Below are 15,956 nucleotides of genomic sequence, written 5' to 3'. Positions count from 1 at the left end.
CTTTGAAGGTGGTTACGTTGTTTCCTTTCTGGCTCTTACCACAACAATATTTTAACATGAGTGGTTATCCTCTGCACATTGTATGGAACTGTGTGGGATTTCCCCAAAAGGTGATGATGCAATTTTTTTGTAAGGCTGTGGGTCTGACTGAACTGATAAAACAGGGACAAATGTTGACCACCCTGCCATTATACTGTACAGACACACAAATATGCATGCTCTCACTGAAAAACCTGCTGGTGAACACAAAGGGGAACTCCAAACCATAAAACCCATATGATGATTATTAAATAAATAGCCAACCCACGTAAAAGAAAAAGTACTTACTGTGGAAATAATTTTTCTAAAGGCGAGTTTTCTGACTGAAATGGGAGACTCTCCCTCTCCTTTTGTCTTAATTTTGTGGTCAGTGGGGGCTTTTTGTGGTTTCTTAGCCACTTGCAATGTATGGAAATACAGAAATCTAAGACAGAAATCTTGAAAGGCTTTGTTTCAACAAACAAAAAAAAAATGTAGTGTGAGGCTTTTTTGGTTTTTGTATCTGTCTGTAAATAAAATTGCTATGCTTCTACATGAGAGCAAGGCATTTTGCAATAAGGCACATCAGCTTGCAGCACCTTTCCTGTTTATCCTTTTATTTCCAACAGCACCGCGTCATGTGACTCTTACCTCGCGAGTCCGCAGCTGGAAGTTTTTTCCTTCATGATAGCAGTTGTAGGTTCTCAGCAGTGACAGGATGTCAGACCTGAATATGAACACAAAGGCTGGATTAGAGCTAACCATTCACCCAGAATGCAGGCATTGGTGGCGATAAATGAAACGTATTACGTCTAATCAACACCTTGCTGCTGCTTCATTGTCCGTGTTCACTAAGCACTTACTTTGGTATGAGTTTCTCGTCATTGAGCTTCACAAAGGTCTGATGTTCACACATTCTCACTGGAGAAAATGAGACAAGAAAATGTATGTAATCTCTGTTCATAACCCTAAATAATAACAGGTTCAAAGCATTTTGAACACAAAGGAACACAGCAGAGAGATCAAGGATAATGTGGAGAAGTTTAAAGTAATATTACAAGCTTTGAGCATTTCAAGCAGATTTGTTAAATCCCTTTTCTAAAAACGGAAGATTGCAGCACAACTGCAAACCTACCGAGACATGGCCGTTCACCTAAACTCATCGCCCGGGAAAAGAGGATTACTCAGAGTGGCAACCAAGAAGCTCATTGTAACTCTGGAGGAGCTGCAGAGATCCATAGTTTAGGTGGGATAATCTGTTGACAGGACAGCTATACGTTGTATGCTGAACAAATCTGGCATTTACGGAAGAAAGACAAGCAAAAAGCCAATATTGAAAGTAAACCGAAAGTCAGTTTACTCAGATGGGACTCAAATTGTTTTTGTTTTTTTGGTTTACATGCAAAATGCTATTTGTGATGAAAATGTAGAACAGCTCATCACCCTGAATCCATAATCCCACTGTGAAGCACAGTAGTGGCAGCCTCATGCTATGTAAAGTTTTTAACTGAGATGGTGGTTCACCTTAAAGCAGAACGACGACTCTATTCAGCCAGAGCTGCAATGCACTGGTTTAGATCAAAGCACATGTATCTGTTTGAATGGCCAAGTCCAGACTGCCTTAAAATTTCCAGCTGTTGATGTAAGAACCTGGTAGAGACATAAGGGCAGTTAGAAGTAGTTCTATATTGACTCAAGGTGATGAATACAAATGCAAGCCAAGCCAAGAAATAAAGCTATAAGACTTTCCACTTTGGTCAATCACATAAAATCTTTATATATATATATATATATATATATATATATATATACAGGTCCTTCTCAAAAAATTAGCATATTGTGATAAAGTTTATTATTTTCCATAATGTCATGATGAAAATTTAACATTCATATATTTTAGATTCATTGCACACTAACTGAAATATTTCAGGTCTTTTATTGTCTTAATACGGATGATTGTGGCATACAGCTCATGAAAACCCAAAATTCCTATCTCACAACATTAGCATATTTCATCCGACCAATAAAAGAAAAGTGTTTTTAATACAAAAAACGTCAACCTTCAAATAATCATGTACAGTTATGCACTCAATACTTGGTCGGGAATCCTTTGGCAGAAATGACTGCTTCAATGCGGCGTGGCATGGAGGCAATCAGCCTGTGGCACTGCTGAGGTCTTATGGAGGCCCAGGATGCTTCGATAGCGGCCTTTAGCTCATCCAGAGTGTTGGGTCTTGAGTCTCTCAACGTTCTCTTCACAATATCCCACAGATTCTCTATGGGGGTCAGGTCAGGAGAGTTGGCAGGCCAATTGAGCACAGTGATACCATGGTCAGTAAACCATTTACCAGTGGTTTTGGCACTGTGAGCAGGTGCCAGGTCGTGCTGAAAAATGAAATCTTCATCTCCATAAAGCTTTTCAGCAGATGGAAACATGAAGTGCTCCAAAATCTCCTGATAGCTAGCTGCATTGACCCTGCCCTTGATAAAACACAGTGGACCAACACCAGCAGCTGACACGGCACCCCAGACCATCACTGACTGTGGGTACTTGACACTGGACTTCTGGCATTTTGGCATTTCCTTCTCCCCAGTCTTCCTCCAGACTCTGGCACCTTGATTTCCGAATGACATGCAGAATTTGCTTTCATCCGAAAAAAGTACTTTGGACCACTGAGCAACAGTCCAGTACTGCTTCTCTGTAGCCCAGGTCAGGCGCTTCTGCCGCTGTTTCTGGTTCAAAAGTGACTTGACCTGGGGAATGCGGCACCTGTAGCCCATTTCCTGCACACGCCTGTGCACGGTGGCTCTGGATGTTTCTACTCCAGACTCAGTCCACTGCTTCCGCAGGTCCCCCAGGGTCTGGAATCGGCCCTTCTCCACAATCTTCCTCAGGGTCCGGTCACCTCTTCTCGTTGTGCAGCGTTTTCTGCCACACTTTTTCCTTCCCACAGACTTCCCACTGAGGTGCCTTGATACAGCACTCTGGGAACAGCCTATTCGTTCAGAAATTTCTTTCTGTGTCTTACCCTCTTGCTTGAGGGTGTCAATAGTGGCCTTCTGGACAGCAGTCAGGTCGGCAGTCTTACCCATGATTGGGGTTTTGAGTGATGAACCAGGCTGGGAGTTTTAAAGGCCTCAGGAATCTTTTGCAGGTGTTTAGAGTTAACTCGTTGATTCAGATGATTAGGTTCATAGCTCGTTTAGAGACCCTTTTAATGATATGCTAATTTTGTGAGATAGGAATTTTGGGTTTTCATGAGCTGTATGCCAAAATCATCTGTATTAAGACAATAAAAGACCTGAAATATTTCAGTTAGTGTGCAATGAATCTAAAATACATGAATGTTAAATTTTCATCATGACATTATGGAAAATAATGAACTTTATCACAATATGCTAATTTTTTGAGAAGGACCTGTATATATATATATATATATATCCCACCTATATATATATATCCCACCTAAACTATATATATATATATATATATATATATATATATATATACACACACACACACACACACACACACACACACACACTCACCGCCACTTTATTAGGTACACCTGTCCAACTGCTCGTTAACGCAAATTACTAATCAGCCAATCACATGGCAGCAACTCAATGCATTTATGCATGTAGACATGGTCAAGACGATCTGCTGCAGTTTAAACCGAGCATCAGAATGGGGAAGAAAGGTGATTTAAGTGACTTTGAACATGGCATGATTGTTGGTGACAGACGGGCTGGTCTGAGTATTTCAGAAATTGCTGATCTACTGGGATTTTCACGCACTACCATCACTAGGGTTTACAGAGAATGGTCTGAAAAACAGAAAATATCCAGTGAGCGGCAGTTCTGTGGGTGCAAATGCCTTGTTGATGCCAGAGGTCAAAGGAGAATGGCCAGACTGGTTCAAGCTGATAGAAAGGCAACAGTAACTCAAATAACCATTCGTTTCAACCAAGGCATGCAGAACAGCATCTCTGAACGCACAACAAGTCGAACCTTGAGGCGGATGGGTTACAGCAGCAGAAGACCACACCAGGTGCCACTCCTGTCAGCTAAGAACAGGAAATGCTATCATGTCAATACGAACCAAACCCTCTGAGGAATGTTTCCAGTACCTTGTTGAATCTATGCCACAAAGGATTAAGGCAGTTCTGAAGGCAAAAGGGGTCCAACCCGGTACTACCAAGGTGTACATAATAAAGTGGCCAGTGTGTGTGTGTGTGTGTGTGTGTGTGTGTGTGTGTGTATATACATACATATATACATATATATATATATATATATATATATGCGTCTTATAAAAAATTCATACCCCATAAACTTTTTAACATGTATTAATTTTCTTTCTGCAATCTGAGTGTCACAATTTTAAAAAAAAACAACCTACGCAGGCTCTTGCTTTAGGGTTACAGTCAGGGACAATGAATTAGGAGAAATCATAGGGGAATGTTGGCACTGAGCCAACAGAGGGTAAGAAATATTGTGCCAACATTGAGGACAGCCCGGAGAGGAACCACTTTGTCTCATTCTAAGACAATCTGCCACTGCGACCGAATAACAATAATGAAATGTGAAGTATTCTTCACTTCTCTGGAGTTTAACACAAAAATACGTTTTTAGAGAATTTGAGAGTTTAAGTTTCCTTCTGTTGCACCACAGAAAAAAAAGGATTCACATTAATCTCTGATTTGTTCATAAGACCACATGTTCTCTGTCATATCCAGAGGAATGCATCCTACTTTTAGGAGGCAAACAAGGGAATTTCCTAGTTTGGAAAGCCCAACTCCTGATGGGTGGGGGAGGTGCACTGGTATAAAACGGCAACATGTGGCTCGGAAGCGCAGTGTAGACGCTCATCTTGTCTTCAGCATGCCGCTTAATCTTCAGACTGTCTATCAGTTCACTCTCCTAAGCCTCTGCTGTCTGCTCACTGCAGGTAGGAATCTATTTATGGTCCTAGGCTTAAACACAGTACATTGTTGTTTTCTCCGTAAAAACCTGGGTGAGCATGGACTCACTTTTGCTGTGCTGTATTGATTTAACCTTTAATTTTGTTTCTGTGTATGTGCAGTGAGGAAGACAGACAGCACGTATGTCCCAGGAAGATGTTTGTGTCCAAAGTCAGAAACAGGTGTCAGGGGAAAACTAACAGACCTTAAGATTTACCCCAAAAGTGCCACCTGTAGCAATATCACAGTCATGTGAGTACTAGGTGCTGGAGAAACTCACAGATCATGCACACCTAAATACATAAAAACAAATTAGTTATACTGAATGGGTTTTTTTTTTTCCATGTGTTTTTTAGAGTAACACTGAAGAGTAACAACGTAAATGTGTGCCTGAATCCAGAAGCGGCACTGGGCAAACAACTGATTGGATGCTGGAATAGGTAAGAATCTCAACCAACAACACTTATTTTCAGCGTTCCCAGTAATAATAGCGGAAAATGTTACATCTGTAAGGGTTTATTAAGGAAATCAGAATGAAAGGCAGCTTTGAAATACAGTAAGACCACCATGTCATGCTTCAGCTTTGAGACAAACTGACTATAGGTAGGGTCCACCCATCTCCTGATTCCCATAAATCACTCCTAACCATTTTTGATTATTGCCAAGCTGATTTTTGCAACTACAGAGTTCCCAGTTTAGCACTTTTGCTGATCTTTTCTACAGCTCATCAGCACGGATGCTTAAGTGTTCATCTTCTCACCCAAATTTGTGATCATAATTCTAATATTTAAACCAGTGCACGAAATGGCCAACAGTTTATCAAAGACAAATAGTTGAAGTTTAAATCTTACATTATCAAATTTTACCATCTGTCTTGATCTGAAAAAATAAGTTGAGTGTTTTTATTTGCCTTTTAGAGCTCAGACGTTAGGGCGTGATGTGAAGGTGTGCCTACGGAGGCGGAGACGGAGAGGTGGTCACCGTCAGAGGCCCCAGCAGAAGGCAAGAAGGCACACCAGAAGAACATCTTCCTCAAAATCACACTAGTTCTGCACGTTGATAAGCAGCATTAAGCTACTGAGTGGAGAGAAGTGTGTACGGACTGATTGTGGCCTGTTTTTGTGACTGCAGTTCAGCAGTGCCTGTTTAAAAACTTTTCTCTCTATAATAGTAAAGCTCATCATCATGCTCCCTTTAGCTTGTATGTAAGCGGTAAATCTGTATTAGTTAGCACCCCAAAAAGACTTATTTCAACTCTATAAACAAAGCCCTGGAGGCTTTACACAAGTAGTGACAGGTTTCGTTTTGAAGCATAGTAAAATGCTCAATGAACTGTTGATGTGTAGCTCTGTAGAAGCAGCTGGAAAAATGATGTCATGTATTTATTTTTATATCTATAAACTTTTTGAAGCTGTTTTATAAATAAATGTAAAAGAACAGATCTATGACTGTGATTTTTCAGCCTCAAGCCGATAGTTCATCATAATTAAAGGAAGGGGAGGATAGGTCCTTCCTTAGTAGGACATGAGAGGTCAGTTTGACTCTAACCTCTGCTTTTGTTAAAAAGTTGCAGGATGTTCGTCAACAGCAGGCTAGAAAACAAATTAATCTCTCTCAAAATATCTCCACAAATAATGTGTCTTTAAGCTATAAAAAAGGAACTGTGGGTTGTTTATAATGACAATCCACAGTAACATTAGAGTAAAAAAAACACAGCCAGGTTTTTCTGAAGATGTGAAGCAAGACTATTACAGCACAGATCACAAAGTACAGTAATAATGTTTTATATTTTTATTGCTGGTAGAGTACAACAGATATTCCTGTTTGCATGAACTACAAACTTTTAAATGTGCTCATAAACATGTCGCCTGAGAGGTCTATTAAACTATTTAATGTTGCACCCAATAATTGCCACAAGAAAATGCCTGTGCAAATAACACAGTTATCCTTCCACCCAACATTTAATAACCAAAACATGCTCCAACCTGAACTGCTCAAATCCTGGAAAAAAAAGAAATCCAAACGGCTTTCATATAAACTCTTGCGAAATCATCATGTGATCACTTTCCCACCAAACCGTTGAAAGCAGATCGGAGTGCAAGGGAAAGTAAAAGTAAATTCTACAACAAAGTAGGCTTTGTTACAGGTGGGGGGATTTTCCGTAACTCCTGTGGTATCAACACAGTCACAGCATTGAGTGCAAGTCAAATATTATCCTGTGATGTGACCAGATTACATATTAACTTTCAAAAAACGGAAGAATAACCGTTATATTGGCTGCGAGTATGTAAAAAAAAACAAATCACCCCATAGTCATCGCTCACTAACCTTTGGCTAACTTTCCAATAGCAAGTTGCAGAGGAACAATATGCTTTTTGTAGCCACAAGGATGCTTCTGACAAAATTCTGGCAGAATATTTGATCACTTGTAGAGTTCATTTAAACTGGTTGGATTTTCTCATATGGTCCTATTATGGACCCGGATTTTAAGAATAGTTGCTAGGTTGAGGTCGGAACCATTCCAGAAGCTTGATGTTACCCTGCTTTGTCCACTTCAAAACCGGTTTTGATGTGTGTTTGGGATCACTGAGCTGTTGAAATATGCAACTGTTGTTTTTAAGTTTTAGCTAGTGACATGTTGATTTGAGGAGGAGTTGCGGAATATGAATGTAGTCCTCCTTGTTCATTATTCCATCCACTTTGTGCAATTTCACCAGTACCACTGGCAGTGTAACTAACACTTAGCTTGATGCCACTACCACAACTCTTGTCATTGTGGCCAAACAGCTTAATCTTTGGTCTAACCTGATGATAAAACTTTTTCCCAAAAAGCATTTGGCTTGTCCATGAGAGCAGCTGCAAATTTCCTTTCTACTTGAAGCTGATGATTTTAGAACAGGCATTTGATTGTTGAGCAGCATCTTCTCAATCCAGTGAAAAGCAAAACTCACTTCCTGTTGAGTCCTGCTCAGAGGTAACAGTTCAGGTCATATAAGTTAATCTTTCACACTGGCTGTTCCAGTTGGTGGATAGACCCAGGGAATGTAGGTTTCAGAAATGGCCTCTACCATAACCTTATCAAAAATTTATGATCTATTCTTAAAAATCTGGTCAGTGTCAGGAACGCAACTACTTTGGATGGCAACAAAAAGTCTTCAGTTTCTCAGCTTTCTAGTAAGGCATATTTACCCAAAATTAGATGGTGTGCATGTCTATATTTGAGCCTGTTTGCATAATCTTTATCCTGAGTGGATTCAAGGAAATCCAAAGTAAACTTAAAACCTGTGCAGCAAATTCTCCTATTTATAAAATACTGCACTTGCGTGTTGTATAAATTTTCCCACCAGAGTCCTTGGACAGACCCCCTCACAGCCAATGTCAAAGTTGAGGGCCTATCAGTAGTAAAGAAGTGCTTCTATACAATTGATGAGTTGCAGCAAAGAGAAAGGGTGTGGTGCTGAATAGGACTTCAGGACCATTTCAGGAAATACACTCAGAACACGCAATCAATCAGCTTTTTAAAAATAATGACAAGGACAAATTTTCAACGAAGGAACTTGCTCCCACTTGCAACAAACTGTTGAAGATAAGCATTCTGTTGCAGAACAGCAACATATATATATATATATATATATATATATTGTGTGTGTGTGTGTGTGTGTGTGTGTGCATGCATAGCTATCGTTATGAGGACCAAATCTTGACAGTAGACCAACGTTGTCTGGATGAATGAGGACCTGGCAAAATGTCCTCACAATGCAAATTGGGCTAATGCTTAGGTTTAGAGATAAGGTGTGAACTGAATTTAGGTTAAGTTTAGGGTTAGGTATATATCCCTGACCTTAGGTTTGTGTCGGGGTTAGGGCATAAAACTCAACAGAAAATGAATAGAAGTTTAGTTGAATTTTCTCTTTTATGTATTTATTTTACTCATAAAATAAGCTTAAGTAATTGAAACCATTCTTACTCTAAACATGATGTGTGCAACTTTGGCCTCATTAGATCAGGCTATATTCTCCAAGTATTTTACTGGCTTATCCCAATTTTCTGCAGCAAACTTTAAACAAACTTCAACATGTCTTATGCAGTGAGCATGCATAGAGGCCATTGTGGCTGGGTGCATTACTTATTGTTTTTATTGGAGAAACTGTACTTGTTAATGGTCTTTCTGAATCTCTCTGTGACTGCTCCTTGGCTCTTGGACAACTCTTAATTATTCATTTGATTCCTCTGTCAGATATCTTACGAGGGGCACCTGGTCAATGGCTGGTTTATGATGAAATTATGTTCTCTTCACTTTTCAGATTTCAATGTAGCTCACTGAAACATTAAGAAGTTCAGAAATACACCTGTAACTCTTGCTGCTATTAGTAATTCTTCAGTAACACATTTTCTGGTCTTTTTTTGCTTTTACCAATCATACCACACTGTGCAATAGTTTTGTAATAGGAGAACTTTTTTAGGCCATCAGTTAATATTAACCCCACTGATACTGATTTGTACATAGCATCATGAACTATTTTTAAACATTGAGAGATTTTTGCTCGTTTCGTTTCATTTCTATGCATTTTTGCACATCCTTTTCTTTATGTATTAAATACTTCTACGTAGCATTCCAGCTATATGCCTATAACTTCATTTGTGAACAGCTTTCTATATATTTATGCAACTTTTTGGTTTTAAGAATTCTTTTTAAAAATTAAAATATACACCTTTATATAGAGTTACATATGAATATATAGGAATCTAAAGTATTTGGTGTCTATTTTCTGGTAGACATTTTTCACTATCAGAACTCTTCTAATATTGAGTTTCTAAATGCCAGCTTGTACTTTAAAAAGAACTGTTCTGATAGATTTAAAACTGATGCTGATGATACAACGGTGTCACCTAGTGTTTGCAGCTCGAATTACACCCTTTGGTCACAATGATCCACTGGGCAGAGATTCATAACGGCAATACAATCTGCTCCCAAGCTGGAAAATACAAAACCAGTAGAATGGAAGAGCCTGACTTTACCAACTTTGACTGAAAAGGTCACAGACCTGTTCTGAAACGGATTAATTTAAAGTTTTGTGTAGTATTAAGTCACAAGAAGAGGTTTTGTTAATGTATGAATGCATAGTTTCTTTAATATAAGTTCTAATATAGAATACGTTTAATATTTTCTAGTGTGGGGCATTAAAACCTCATTCAAAATAAATGGCAGTGATGATTCTAGAGAAAAATGTATGAGCAAAAACAGAGATTGGTTAGGGGAGAAACAAAAAAGAAGAAAAACTGCTTGCATTAGCAGTAGTAGCTGCCACAAAAACCAGGAAACAGACAACGCTGTCTGGGTTTGGGAAGTGATGTGCTAAACATAAATAGCATGAAAAAAGGAGAGGCAAGATTCTTATAGATATCTCTCACATGGCTGCTTTATCTATTATGAAAACAAAATGCACCATGGTTATTTTGTGTAATATTCATAAAAATCCCAGAGTGTAGTGTTTGTAACTGAGGCCATATCAGCAACTCTAATGACCTCTGCCCCTTTCCCCTTTCAACCAACCAGAGAACTGAGATAAAATATGCATAAAAGGATGTCCAGACTGTTTCTAATACACATTTATACACACTAACAGATGCATACATCTTTCATAACTGGAAGGATTCCAGTATGTCACCATTATAATAAATTATTCAACCTTCACACAGAAGATGGACGTAGCTTGGCAAACAGTGCTTTACAAAAGTATTAGCACCTTGAATACTTTTGAAACACCTTCAACATTTTGAATGTTTTGTCACTTTACAAACACTGACATCAATGTATTTTATTGAGGTATTGTGATAGTTTAACAGAAAATGTGCATTGTTGTTAATCAAAAGAAACATTTTGGAAACATTTTTGAAAATAAAAGTCTAAAATATGTGGTATGCATTTGTATTCAGCAGCCTTTATTCTGGCTTTCCTTCAGAAGAAAACTAAGTATTAAATAGTGGCCACAGGTGCTTATTTTAATCTCAGATTAACCAATTGCTTTATGAGGTCACTGTTGAGGTACTAGTTAGTAAGCAAACTCTAAATGCAAACTATTTATTTTCATAATGTAAAGGTGCTTTTAAAGACCTCAGAGTTTTGTTAGAGAATATTGGTGAACAAACTAACACTGCACATCACCCTTATCACACTGTCCCTGCAGTGTAACTTGGTAGTGGCAGCATCTGTCGGGGTTGTGGGTTCAGTGTGTGTGTTTGTGTTTTTGTCTGCAATTTGTTTTCAGTTTTCAGATGGTGCTGGAGTTTCTCAGGTGTGCTGGGTGACAGGTGCAACTGATCTGCTGATTGCATTGGATGACTATTTAAGCAGGAGGCTGCCATGATGCCAGAGTGTTTGCCTTCAGTGGTAACAAGCTCAGCCACTTCTAAGCTATGCTTCGTTACTAAGCTGTTTATGTTCCTTCGCAGCCAGAAGAAACCTGAACCTTCTCGTCATTCTTCATTGAACTTTGACTTTGGTTCCAGAAGTTTCTGGATGATCAAGATTACCTATGTTTGGTGGATTTCGTTTCCAAGTACCAAGCTGGCAGCTTCCTGTTATCCTCCGTCTCCTGAACCAAGGCAGAAGCGTACCCTATCCACCCACCAACCCAAGTACCTGAACATTGAATTAACTCCTGAACTCACCAGAACTCACTCTACAGCTCAAGTAAACCATCTGGATTTTCTCTGCTCCACACACCTGGGTCCCGATTCCCTCTACCCCTGGCGACCTGACTTCACTCACTTAGTAAGCCGTTCTACTATTAACATAATTACTTCTCATTTATTCCTCAAGATTATAGTTCTTGTTTTCACCAGTTCTCCTTCCCCTCTTTCCATGCAGTTGGCAACTCTACTGTTCCAGTATCACTTTGTAAATAAAACACCTTTCACTAATTCAATTGTGCTTCTGAGTGTTCTTCTGTATGTGGGTCAGATCTATCTTGAACAAAATGACAGCATCATGCTGTAGGGAGGCTTTTCTAAATCAGGTACAGCGAAGCTGGACAGAGTTGATGCAAAGATGAATGGAGCAAAATACAAGATAATCCTGGAAGAAAACCTTTGAGAGGTACTTCACCTTCCAGCGGGATAGCAAACCTAAACAAACATACATATCAGCAGTTCTCAAACATTTCATAACAGATACCACCTCAGTAAATTGAGTTTCATCCTTTTTTTTTTTTCTCCACTGCAATTCTTTCAGTTAGTTTCTATTTGAAGGAAAAATGAATTTACTTGAACAACCCGTCTGTATGGATGTTTGTTAGTTCTAAGTCAACGTTAATTGGCCTTGTAACTGCCTTTAAAAATGGTTGATGCCAGTATTTCTTATGAACTTCTAGTTCATAAGAAATATCTAGTACAAGTACTGGTGGTACTTCTACTACAGTTTTATGGGTTTAGACCAAAGCATGTGTCAGAATGGTCCAGTTAAAGTCCAAAATTCAGAGTCTAGAGCAATTGACTTTAAAGTTTCTGTTCACAAATGCTCTCCTTCCAGTCTGACTGAGCTTTATGTATTTTGGGTATGAATTTCATTTATGGGTATCAGAGTAATGGAGACTGAATACAAATGCATGGTAACTTATATTTTTACGTGTGTATAAAATATGATTTTCTATTAACTTCAACATTATGCACTGCTTTGTGTTGCTCTATCACATTCTCAATAAAACGTATTAAAGTTTGTAATGTGCCATAAGGTGAATTAATTCTTCTGCAAAGGTGTTGTGGTTCTCCCTCTGTATTAAAGAGATGCTCAGCTCTACATAAAACGTCTCTTCTCCCTCCGTGCGCTCTCCCGGTGGACAAAGAAACCTCATTGCAGCATCTAATTGGTTTGATCATCTCGAGATTCGCATCCAGTTTTCGCCCCTACACATGGCAGCTTCGCTTGACGCCAAAAAACGTCCAAAAACCTCCAGGTCGCATCCAAAAACAACGCAAAATGACAATTTGAGCAACACATCTCTACATTTTGGCAAACACGTAGGTGAGGAGATGCACCTTCTGATTACTTGGTGTGGTCATTTTTATTGTCTTGCAGTTATCATTGCAAGCTTAACATGAGAGAACCGAATGACTGCGAAAGTTACATTGAAGCCGCTCCCCACGTATGATTATGAGTTGAAAAAGCGGAATTTTACCACAACCCAACTTCCGATCATTAAAGCACTGTATTTATTGTTTTATAACCTCAGTAAACTTCCCCGCCTCTTTGTCGTGTGATACAAGCCCCTCCTGTAGTAAAATTGATGATATTGTCTCCTACCATAACAGAGTGGACCCCGTCCTCTTCCGTGTCTCTTCCAGCGATGTATTCTCCTTATCTTCACAAGTATTCATGCTTTTTTGCCACAACGGTATTCGGAGGACAGCGACAAAACGGACAAGGGACAAAACCAATAGAAGTAATCATTGCCACTCTTTAGCCAATCGCTGTTCAGTATGGGTGGGATCTTATTTATGGTATTTTATCTCCCTTTGAAAACGGTGCAGCTGGAAGCCAAGCAGCTTCAGTAACTATAGTGTTTCTCAAAAGCCTACTCTTGTTTGAATTGATGCATCATCCAGTGGTGTTTAAAGCGTATGCAAACATAGTGTTTATAAGCTGATTTAAGGCCGTAAATTGTATTTGCATGCACTGATTAACTGTTAACTGTGGTTGACATTGTTTTGGTGTCTGAAGCAAATTCCAAAGAGCAAGTGCATCTCAATAAGCTTGATTATCAATGAAAAGTTAATCTAGTTATTCATTTCAAAAAGTAAAACTCATATACAGATTCAGCTCAGACAGAGAGATATATGTTGAATATTTATATCTGTTAATTTGGAAGAACATGGCTTAAAGCAAGTAAAAACAAAATTTGTGTTTTGTTCTGTAAATTCGAATATTACATAATACAAATAATGGAGAAACTTGTTGACTTGACAGGTGTCTAGTAGACAGTCACTGAGACCCTTCACAAGGACAAAAAGCCTCATAAAGTCATTGCTAAAAAAGAAAATAGTTGACTGGTCACAGAGTGGTGTATCCAGGGATAATAATGGAAAGTTAGATGGAAAGAAGACTGTGAAGTAAAGCACATTCAAGAGTTTGGGGGAGATTTACATGGCGTCGACTGCAACTTAAGTCAGTGCGTCAGGGTCACCACACCCAGATCGATCCCGGACATGATGTATAAGTGTCATTTTTCTGGACAATAAACCACAGAAAATATCAGAAAATGACAAAAAACAGAACTATTGCTCAGTGGTCCAAAGTCCTCTTTTTATAAGAAAGAAAAATTTGCATTTCATTTGGAAATCAAGAATCAGGAGTAGGAGAGGAGATGCTCAAAATCCAAGTTGCTAGAGGTTCGATCTGAAGTTTCCACAGTCAGTGCTGTAAGCCATAATCATTAAAATTAACAGAACTTAAAATTTTAAATATATCACTCTGTGTTTAATGAATATACATGATGCATGAGTTTCCCATTTTGAATTGAACAACTGAAACAAATCAAATTCTCTATGATATTCTAACTTATTGAAAAGAATCTACATAATATAAAGGTATCTGTTTTCCATTTGTCCCAGAGAACAGATTTTTGTTATTCTTTATGAAAATCCTTACACTTACAAATTAACACAAAAAAACCTCCCATAACCACAACTATATAAAGTAAAACCTTTTACAATATATATATATAAAAGACTGAGTGTTTCTTTATTTGGTCTCTGTGTAGCTCAGCTAAAAACGAAGAAAATCCTGCTGCCTGTGAAGATTTATTTCAGCCATCCTGTTTTTGAATCTGGATCTGCCATCTTGGGAAGTGGAAACAAGAACTGTAGGAAGTCTCTCTAACCCTGCGTCTGAATGGGAGCTATGATTTACCACGCACAGAGGAAGTGAGCTGTTCCATCAGCTGACCAACTTCCCTTTTAGAGAACAGCTCTGTAAAAAAATGAGGGAAGGATGGAGTGCTTATGAAAGTAGATTATTATAGGGTCACTGTGCTTGTTAATTTATCAGAAATCCTTGTCAGAATATGGGCCAGTCAGTGAATTCAGCATGCACTGGACAAAGAGTCTCTTTGTCTTTTTCCATAATGCACCAGAACATCTCATCTCGCCTGACTTGATTCACATGTTAGGACACAAAGCAATCAAACAAGCAATGAAGGGACATAGATGCAGGGGATGGGATTGTTTCAGTTGTTTAAGCTTTGGGCTCTTTCTGTGTGTTTTCACGTATTTGACACCAGATATGTCTGTGAAGCGCTGTTTGATGAATGAGTTGCTCTGTTGTTATTGATTCTCTTTGCTGAGAGATTTGCTGTTTTCAGGCTTACATTTTATATACCTGCAGCTAAGTGTAGAAAGGGCCAAGAGGTTCGGGGTGCATTCTTTGACAGAACAGCCATATTGATTTATAACCTGAACAAAAGAGGAACGTGCATTTTTCATACCCTGATAAAACCAGGAGAAAACAAATCTTTTTCTTATCACCCAGAGCCACAAAATATGCTAATTTCATGATTTATGGAGCTTTGTTATAATCTCTAGACCTGATATTAGCCCTAATAGCAGGAGCTACTAGTAATCCATACTGTGGTGAGACACAGGCCTGTGGAAGTGGTAGTGCAGGATATCTTACATTTCTCTAATCACCATAATAACATGGGCTCCCCTCCCAGCGCTCTGTCTCCATGGTCACCGCTCACACATGACAAACACACAATGAGGAGGCTTGAATGTGTCTAACACATGTATCCGCACACGTCTGCCCCCTCTTTTACACACTTCTGCATATTTCCTTTTTCCTCTGATTGAACAAATCAGCTGATCTAATTTATGATCTTATGAATAATGCATGCTTCAGTAACTGCATTGGCCCACCTTAACATTTGCTCTTCAATCAGTGCTGGCTTAGCAAAAAACAGGCAATCATACTAACAGCTA

General features: G+C 38.8%; 1 protein-coding gene across 3 annotated transcripts in view; it reads right to left on the bottom strand.

Annotated features, from left to right (window-relative positions):
• Positions 1–13,405, bottom strand: part of rassf4a (Ras association domain family member 4a) — a 35,145-nt gene extending 21,740 nt beyond the window's left edge. The window contains exons 1-3 of one of the 3 annotated variants that reach the window (XM_047352395.1): positions 13,285–13,405; positions 882–939; positions 670–745 (exon numbers count right to left, since the gene is read on the bottom strand). In XM_047352395.1, coding sequence (XP_047208351.1) covers positions 670–745; positions 882–934 — 129 coding nt within the window. In that variant the 5' untranslated portion in view covers positions 935–939; positions 13,285–13,405. Of the gene's footprint in view, positions 1–669; positions 746–881; positions 998–13,284 lie in introns of those variants that run through there. The other 2 variants (XM_047352394.1, XM_047352393.1) reach the window with 2 other exon arrangements.
• Positions 13,406–15,956: the final 2,551 nt, after the last annotated feature.

Source organism: Girardinichthys multiradiatus, chromosome 22, assembly GCF_021462225.1.
Source record: "Girardinichthys multiradiatus isolate DD_20200921_A chromosome 22, DD_fGirMul_XY1, whole genome shotgun sequence".
In the NCBI taxonomy this organism is placed as follows: Eukaryota; Metazoa; Chordata; class Actinopteri; order Cyprinodontiformes; family Goodeidae; genus Girardinichthys; species Girardinichthys multiradiatus.
Note: the sequence above shows the minus strand (reverse complement) of the source record. Positions and strands in the feature narration are given on the sequence as shown.